Below are 9,897 nucleotides of genomic sequence, written 5' to 3' on the forward strand. Positions count from 1 at the left end.
TGCCATCTTGGCCCCACCTCTCCTTATTTATATTTTTGTATACACATACTATTAATTATTTAAATGGCATGAAAAATTCCACTATAATGCTACATGGAAAAAAATCTACTTCAGTTGACATGTTGTGTGGCTGGCAACCAATGTCAAAACAATATGTGTATTAATTATTTAATGAGAAACTAATTTGCTCTGTAAACCTTCACCTAAAGCACAAAAAATCCACCTACACAGCTGATAGACATATGTTTTCAAATACATATAAATATATTTTTTAAAGGTGATGCCCTAAAATATGAATTTTAATAGGCTGTGGGTGATATGATTTTTTTTCTGTATTTTTATAATCAGGAAAAGAAAAGAGTTATTTTTTAAAAGCACTACCCTGTGTTACCTGACTTGTTCCACTAAACCCAAATTACAATATTCAAGACACAAATTTATGGTGAAATCCCAGGAGGCTCCTCTGGGTACAAAAGGAACCCAGTAAAAATGCTGTCATCCTCAGGACTGACATATACCCCATTCCAATCTTTTGAAACTTCCAGCCAGACTTGGTCCCCTGCACTTAATTTCAGGATGACAAGGAGAGAGGCTTGGTCTATTTCCTGGCCATAGAGAGTTTCTCTGGACTTGAACAGCTTCTTATTCCAGGCCACCAGGCTGATCTGAGCAGGGTGGCCCCTCACTGTGATATGGTAGGAAAACACATATGCTCCAGGAATACTACAGTTAAATTTACCAGTGACAGGACTGTAGTTTCCTTGGTCATTATAGAGAATCTTGTCAAATTTAATAGGGTTGTTGGGAGGAGGGAAGGGCTTTGATAAAGCAGCACTGAAAGCTGACCGAGTGACTCCAGCCACCTCTCCCTTGGAGCCTTTAAGGCCCCGAGAGCCCTTCTTCCCAATAGAGCCTTGGACTCCTTTGCTCCCAAGCTCACCCTTTGGTCCAACAGGTCCCAGAAGGCCAGGAGGACCTAATTCCCCCTTTGCTCCTTTAACCCCTGGATCACCTTTGGCACCAGGCAGGCCGTCTGGGCCCCTTTTGCCTTCCATTCCATTGTCTCCTCTGTTACCTTTTTCTCCTTTCATGCCCTCCTTGCCTTTTTGTCCTTTTCCTCCTCTCTCCCCAGAATCTCCACAGTAGCCCTTTTCCCCCATCTCCCCCTTCTCACCCTTGGCCCCAGGCTGTCCATTTAAGCCTGGTGAGCCCTCTGCCCCCCAGTCTCCTTTATCTCCTTTGGTACCATTCACACACGCATCCCCCTTGGAGCCTTTTTGTCCTTTCATTCCCACCAGTCCAATGTTTCCTTTATCTCCTTTAGAACCAGGTCCACCTGAAACAGAAAATGAAAATGATGTTTAAGGATCACATAGGGTATACACAGCATGCTTTTGCCACAGAACTCAAAAAATAAAAACAAAACCTTCTACCTGGGACTTAGAAATCTAGTTCTCCCTCGCTAATTGCTGTGCCTAAGAGGCTCTTAGATCACTTGGTGGTGCAAAGGTTTTGTGCTCGACTACAAATCAAAAGGTTGGCTGTTCAAATTCATTCAGAGGCACAGTGGAAGAAAGGCCTAGCAATCCGCTTCCATAAAGATTACAGCCAAGAAAACCCTATGGAGTGCAATTCTACTCTGTAACACATGGTGTCACCATAAGTTGGAATTAACTAGATGGCAGAGGCTTTTGTTTGTTTGTTTAGTAGGCTCTTACAATAAGCAATTTATATAATGTTACTGTCTCACAAGTGATAGAGTTAATGCTGGAGAGAAATAATAACCTATATTTAGAACTCATTTATCTAATTCTAATTTTTTAAATTTACTTTTAAGAAAATAAAGAATATTAAAACTGTAGTTGTCCATTGTATGTCATTACCCTTTGCATTTTGGCCCAGCTTGATTATTCTCCTAAGTCTTTATATTGTCCATCCAAACCCAAAATCTTGCAGGCAAAAAAAACAAAATCTAAGACCCAGAAAGATTCAGGGATTTTCTTCCCCAAGGACAATTAGAGACAGGAGCAAAGCTCACACATCTATATCTGGTCTCCAAACTCCAGACCAGTGCTGCTTATACTGCATCTAGTCATCACATTGAATTATTAGAAAAACAATAGTAATTTATAATTTCATCTCATCCTCCTGATAACTTTAAATACAGACAAGAAGAGAAATAAGTGTCATACTGCACACACAACTGTACACAATAGATATATTTTATACTCTACCTTGTTCTCCAGGTTTTCCTGGATATCCTGGAACCCCATTTGTTCCTTGCTCCCCACGTTCTCCTTTAAGTCCTAAAACGACACCAAGGTTAACTTTATTTGCCAGCTATATTATTTATGATACTTAACACCCTTTTAACAACCAGGTCACATTCAAGTGTTTCTTTCACCAAAATGGTTTAAAGTTAAAATCATGTGAAAAGAAAGTGTACTGAGAGACATTAGGAATGCTTTGTTCTAGTTGATAGCAAACCACTTAAGGGAGATTTGGGGGCAGTGCCAATGTCTTCATACAGAATTTATCTTTTCCCTCAATGCTCCCATAGCTCTTCAGACCTCTCATAAAATTCATGACGTTCTACCTTGTATTATATATGTGTGTGTTTTTCCTATTATGAATTTTGAATGACAGTTAAAATGTTTTCTTCCTTACATGCCCCACAATGCCTGAGAAAGAGTGCCATCTCCCACACAAGCTTAAACACAGAGCACAGCATATACAGATCGTTCTAACTAATCATAACAAAAGCCTATCCAGAAAAAAAAAAAAAGTCCTTGACATAGAGCATCAAGGAAAAGCCTATTTTCATTTGTGTTGGCATGTTTTTCATATACTCTTTAGAAAAATTTTATAACTGTGAGAACTTGTGGTTCAAAAAAATTGGAAGAGCAAGACTTTTAGACATTTTCCATCCTACCATGACATGGATTTCTGTATTGGGCCAAGCCCATAGCCCATTCTGTTACAGTGCAATCACATCAGATTTGTTTTAATTATAAATAATAATAGCTAACTTTTATTGAGCATATACTTTGCACTATGTATTGTTCCAAGTCCTTTACACAAAATTTTATTTAATATTAATACAGCTTTTCATATAGCAGAGAGGCTGATACAACAGAGCACATTTCATCAACTGAAACATTTTTCATTTACTAAAGTTTATAGGACCTCCCTTCAAGAAAAGAAAAGCAGGTATTTTTGCCACCACTTTTACCACAGAGAAAATTGAAATACGAAAAAAATTCAAAATGAATACAAAGTCAAACATGCCTGCATTTACATTGGTGGGCAGCCCTTTGTCAACTTTATTATTTACTATTTATCTAATCTAAAAAAAAATTTTGCCATGTAAAAAGAAATCCTGAGTCAAATTAGAAGCTATGAGAACAGATTTCCCCCAAATTTGCATAAGACCAACTTGGGAAACCCCATCATCAGCCAGTCACTGGAGTTTTTTAAAGTTTATTACCACTCCACATAAAATACTAAATTTGGAAGTGATCCCTTGGCCATAAGAAAAATGTTTGGATGCCTTCTGAGAGAACCGACCCTGAATGCAGATGAAGACCCGATAGTATTCCCAGTGTTTGTCAATACTCCAATACTGATCTTCACTTCACAGAATTATTCTGGTTCTCAAATTCATTTAAGTGATTAACCACAATGCAGCCATTCAATTCATTTTATTTATTTTTTTAATTTTAGATCTTAGCCAAGAGTCCAGGCTAAGAATGGAAGGAAAAGGAGAGTTGTCACTTGATAAAGAGAGACTGGCTGAATGAATTTCTACTTTAGATTCTTCATCAAAGTATATTCTTAAGAACCTTATCTTATGATACTTCTCTGTTTTTTCTTCTACTTCCAGAAGTCTAGCTTTCAAAATGTATGAATCATTAAAGAGGTTCATCATTCTTCTTTATTTCACACAGTTTTCTGCTGACATAATTCAGCCACAAAAGGACTAAATGTTTCTGAGAATGAAAATCACATAGCTGACGAGCGTGAAGTAACTCTCTTACCGTAGCATTTTTTAAAGTAGTTACTTCACTTAATGTTCTACCAGAAGCGAGTTAGGCAGTTCCTGAGCCATGTGGAGGGTGATGTATAGATGATATTAGATCTTTTGATATATGACCGTGAGGTTAAAACGTTTAACTTGATGGATAGATGGTATTTCTATAGGCTGACAGTATTCACTGAGAAATTTCTAAATGTCCCTGTGAATCTATATACCTTCCTTCAGCACCTTTAGGGATTCCCTGGGGCAGGAAGCCCTCCTTACTGAATACATCTCTGAAATTATAGAATTTCTGAACTGGAAAATCACTATAAAAGTACTCATAACTACAAATCTTCTTTGATAGCAGACAGGGTATAAATAAATTTCTAGTCCGTTCCCCTCAATTTCCAAGTGAGGTAAAGGGACTTGTCCAAGGTCAGTTATAAACTTGATCTCCTCAATTGTAATCCAGTTCTCTTCCCACCTTTGACACTGCCTCTGGTTTCAGAGTAAGCAAATGGGTATGTCAGGTTCTCCCTAGCTGACAAGCTATCCACCTAAACTGCATATTCTGTCAGATTGCCTGCTCTCATTAGTTCTTCCCAGTAGAAAATTAATTTACATGGTGAAGAAGAGCAGATGGAGGAATACATAAGAAAGGGTCTGTGGTTTCCAGTGATTGGTCAGCCAGGTGGCATATGGGAGGTGGGAAAGAAAGCTCTATGAGAGCATGCGTGTGTGTGTTGTGTGTGTGTGTACGTGTGTGTGTGTGTGTGTGTGTATGTATCTGTGGGAAATGTTACCAATACCCATTATACTCATTGCCTTCGAGTCAATTCCAACTCATAGCAACCCTATAGGACAAGTAGAACTTCCCTATAGGGTTTCCAAGGAGCAGTTGGTTTATTCAAACTGCCAACCTTTTGGTTAGCAGCCGAGCTCTGAACTACTGTGCCGCCAGGGCTAATGAATGCAATGTTGCCAGGCAAGCTTAAAGTTTCTCAGTTGGCTAGAGCTACTGAGTCAACATTTTTAAATCAGATATAACTCGCAATATGCTTTACTAAATTTTTTCATTTTTAGCAATTGACCCACCTGCAAGAAGCCAGTACTTATTTAGCAAGTTACTCTCCTGAAAAATTATACAGAATCTCTGAGTTTTTGACATGAAAATGAGTAATTACATACCCTTCTCTCCTTTCTGGCCTTTTAGGCCTTGGGGCCCAATGACTCCTGGAGGCCCTGGAATCCCCATATTACCAGTCTCTCCCTTAGCACCTGAAAATGGGATGTGAAAATCATCAGGGTAGAAAAATGCTCTTTTGAAATCCATTTGTGCAGGAAAAAAAAAAAAAGGCAGTCACTTTATTGAGACCAGCAACTGTCAATGCCCTAATAATAAAATCTGGGTAAGAATAAACTATTACAGGGCTCTAAGGACAATATTTTTATCTGATTTGCAATTTACATTGAATCTATTAGTACTTGTCATAGGATTTACGGCAGTGATCAAATGATTCAGGGAAGCAGCACTATATCAAACAACAAAATGATTATCTGACGCTTAACTTCATGTGGGCCACACTTTCAAATTGGAAGCAAAAACACATTACCGAGCACTTTTGAATTTCTCAGCCATTCATCTATTTATTCATTCAAGAACTTGTGCTGAGATCTCCCAGCACCCTGCTAGGTTTTAGGAATGCAGGCATTAACAATTTCAGCAGTCCCTACCCTCATGGAGCTGAGAGTTCATTAAAGACAAACATTAAATAACCACACAAAGAGAAATTGCCAAACTGTAGTTAGTGACACAAAGAGAAAACAGAAAGTTTCTACTGCAGATTCTGGTAAAAGAACCTAATTTATATGTATGGGGTCAGAGAAGATCTCCCTGAGAAAATGGCATTAAGCTAAGACCCAAAGAAGGAAATAAAAGCTGCTGAGGCAAAAAATAAGTAGACAAGTATTTTGGGAAAATCAAGAATGGAAAAGGCCATGGTGTGGTCAAGAAACTGAAAGATGAACACTGTGGGTGGAGCCAGTGGTCAGGGCTGAGACAGGCAAAGATGAGCTCAGGCTGAGCTCAGACCTCATTGAGTGTCCTAGCTCCTGTTCTTACTCATTCAGGAAGTCCAGTTCCCAGCCACTTACCAGGTCCATACAGGGGTCCCAAACCTAGGATAATCGTTCCTTCCTACAACCCAGCCCCACCCAAGCCTGTTCTCAAAACCTACGACAATGCCTGATTAGAATGATTGATAACCAGATTCTTTGAAAGTTAACCATATAGGTAAGCGTACTCAATAAAACTATAGTATTTCATCTTATTTTCACCCTAATTATTATAATTAAGGTTGATAAAAAGAAACCAAACCCAGTGCTGTCGAGTTGAGTCGAGTCCAACTCATAGCGACCCTATAGGACAGAGTAGACCTGCCCCATAGCGTTTGTAAGGAGTGCCTGGTGGATTCGAATTGCCAACCCTTTGGTTAGCAGCCATAGCACTTAACCACTATGCCACCAGAGTTTCCAACTAAGGTTGATAGAATGGACAAAATTATATTCAACAGAATTCCTCTTTGAAAGAACACTGTATTTTTTTGGAACAAAACTTTAATAAACCACTTGTGATGGAGGTTAAGGCCAAAGGCTGACTCCAGTAAGCAAAGGTGGTTGTTAAACAACTCTGTCAAAAAAAGAAGGAAGGAGGAGGCAGAAATAGAGAAGAAAATAGAGGGACAGGGGAGCAAATAAGATGGCCAGTTACATTTCACTAGGCAATGTGCCTTCTTCACGGCCCCCATATGCTCCATGTGGTTATACTTTTGAAGGAAAAGATAAGGTGCTGTGTGCCCAGGTTGGTACAGAGGGCAAACAGCAACTGCATGCAAGGGCACAGGGGCAGGGAGGCTGCCCTTTACAACTAAGTGAGATATACACATGGGTTAGATTAGTGCAAATACCACACTGAGTCCATACAAGGACTATCTCACTCAATTACCTTGACAACTCCATGATGTAGTTATCATTCTTATTCCATTTTACTATTTTGAAATTGAGACTTAGAGAAGTAACAAACTTCTGTAAGGTAGGATGGTGATAGACTTGGTATCTAGGTTCTTAAGCACTATGTTCTACAGCAGAACCAGTCAGAGTAAGACATACAGGCACTCCAGACAGGCGAATAACATGGTATTCTTTAAAAATATTTCTCACATATGTTTAAAGCGGAGGTTGAGCTCTGAAAACATCCCAACCAAATCCACCCCTGAGTAAAACAAAAGCCTTGATATTACAGAACTCACAGTCCATAGAGGGCAGTTTAGCGACCAGCTATGTTTAATTGACCATGCCCTTAAGGTGTTCACCGCCACACCAAGCAGTTTGCCAGCCACATATGGTACTCTCCCTAAGAGAAGTTCTGATAAATATAGCTTTCTTAATCTCATTAACACTTCCAATAATGCTTTAATATCCCTGAAATCATGGTGCATTGCCTGGCTCTCTCATCCTTTAGTCCAGCTGTGCATAAATACTCAACACATTTCCTGAAAGGCCCATACAACACAAGGGAATAAACAAAAAGCTCAGTGATGATATGTAGTCACTGATTTTATAACTTTAAGTTTTTCAAGCAAGACACAACAAATATTTATATGAATTCTTTTTTCAGGAAATAGTGACTTTGAAATTGACATTCTGATCTTTATTTTACCTTGAAACTCTGCTATGTCACATGTAAAAGCTAAAATGTATTACAGTAAAACTCAGAGTACATTTGTTATGCATATTTAAAATTCTGAGATGCATAACCATGGCTTTTAGTGGAGAAAATTGCTGGGTAAGTATACAGTGTAGACTCAGAACGTCAGTGAGGAACAAGCAGAATTCTACGCTTCATTCTCCACCTCACAGGAGTTCTGTTTCTAATCCCAACTGCAAAGAGCACTCCAAATATCCATCAGTCAACACAAATGCTTATTAGAGAACAGAATTTTCATTTATCCTTTTAAAATCAGCCATTAACATAAGGAACATACTGGCAGTGAATATGTGTAGCTTGAATAACTATAACCCCAGTGCTAGGGTTGATAGTCTCAGTCTCTGCTCTACCCAGCACTGCCCACTGGAACTTTCTGTGATGGAAAGAATGTTGCATACATGTGCTGCCCAATACAGTAGTCACTGGCCACATGTGGCTATTGAGGACTTGAAATGTGGCTAGTGTGATTGAAGAACTCAATTTTTAATCTTATTAAATTTTAATATTAATACTAATAGCCACACACATGGCTAAACCAAAAACCCAAATCTATTGACATCAAGTCAATTCCAATTTACAGTGACCCTATAGGACAGAGTAGAACTGCCCCATAAGGTTTCCAAGGCTGTCGTCTTTACAAAAGCAAACTGCCACATCTTTCTCCTGAAAGACAGCTGGTGGTTTTGAACTGCCAACCTTTTAGTTAGCAGCTAAGTGCTTAACCCCTGCACCACACATGTGGCTAGTGGCTACCATACTGGACAGCACAGCACCCATTTTCATTTGCTGTCACCATTCCCATGACAATGTAGAAACCCTTAGGGAGATTTTACTCTCCAACCCACACCTAAAACCGAAAGCTGTATAGGTGAAAAATATTGTTTTATATACTTTCAAATACCTGGTTTTCCACTATCTCCAGGGTCTCCTTTCTGTCCTAGTATAGGTGAACAACAATCACAACAATTCAAAAAGAAATCAGCTGTATCAAGGGTGAAGTTTTCAAAAGGGATAAGAGTGGCAGTGCCAAAAGCAGAATCCGGGGCCAATGGTTCTGTGGTTGGTTGTACCATTTCAGCCATTTCAGTGAAGTGGGGTTCTTCTTTCAGAGGTGGGCTGCTGGAAAGCTGTAGACCCTTCGGCATCTCTTTTCCCTCAGGTTTCTTCGTAAGCTTGGTATATTGTGTGATCTTTGTGATTGCGTCCATATCAGCAATTACCAGCATAATTAAAATGGTACAAAGCCAAGAAAATATCCACATATTTGAGGCTGGAAGGAAGATATAATGGGAATACATGCAAATATTACTGGCAGTCCAAATGAGAAGACTAAGTAACATAAATGTGTACTTAAACCCAGTGCCGTCGAGTGGATTCCAACTCATAGCGACCCTATAGGACAGAGTAGAACTGCCCAGTAGAGTTTCCAAGGAGCGCCTGGCAGATTCTAACTGCCAACCTTTCGGTTAGGAGCTGTAGCACTTAACCACTACGCCACTAGGGTTTCCAATGTGTACTTATATGAGATAAATATATATACATTATGAACTATGAAAATGAACAGTATGCATAATGCAGAATGACATTTCATATGTAAATGTGTGCTTGAATCACAACAGAGTATTTTATTTAAAGCATTTATTATAAGGAACATTTTGCTTCGATTCAGCTTTCTGGTCATTTTCCCAGTGTTACATGTTCAAAAATATTGTTCTCAATCACTGAGACTATCTTGCCAAATAACAAACATGATCTATAATAAATGCAACATGACTCAATAGCTCATATATCCTGTGGAAAACCCCAAAACCAAACCCATTGCTGTCAAGTTGATTCTGACTCATAGCAACCCTGTAGGACAGGGTAGAACCGCCCCATACAGTTTTCAACACCGCAATCTTTGAGAAAGCGGACTGCCACATCTCTTTCCTATGGAGCAGCTAGTGGGCTCAAACCACTGACCTTTCAGTTAGAGGCCAAACACTTAACCACTGCACCACCAGGGTTCCTTCTGTGGAAAACAATTATGTATAATGTCTTGACCAACCTCAATCATATTTATAAGAATCAAATACATTTGTATTAGAGAGAGATGAAAAATATTGAGCTGAAT

The 9,897-nt window shown here is 39.1% G+C and overlaps 1 protein-coding gene across 1 annotated transcript; it reads right to left on the reverse strand.

The window, feature by feature from the left end:
• Window positions 1-437: 437 nt before the first annotated feature.
• OTOL1 (otolin 1) lies at window positions 438-9,046 on the reverse strand. Its single transcript, XM_049867571.1, has 4 exons — window positions 8,686-9,046; window positions 5,207-5,296; window positions 2,235-2,306; window positions 438-1,336 (listed from the first exon to the last, which is right to left on the reverse strand). Exons 1-4 carry the CDS (start codon window positions 9,044-9,046, stop codon window positions 438-440), a joined length of 1,422 nt encoding a protein of 473 aa, XP_049723528.1.
• Between the last annotated feature and the right edge of the window lie 851 nt (window positions 9,047-9,897).

Source organism: Elephas maximus, chromosome 23 (assembly GCF_024166365.1).
Source record: "Elephas maximus indicus isolate mEleMax1 chromosome 23, mEleMax1 primary haplotype, whole genome shotgun sequence".
Taxonomy (NCBI): domain Eukaryota; kingdom Metazoa; phylum Chordata; class Mammalia; order Proboscidea; family Elephantidae; genus Elephas; species Elephas maximus.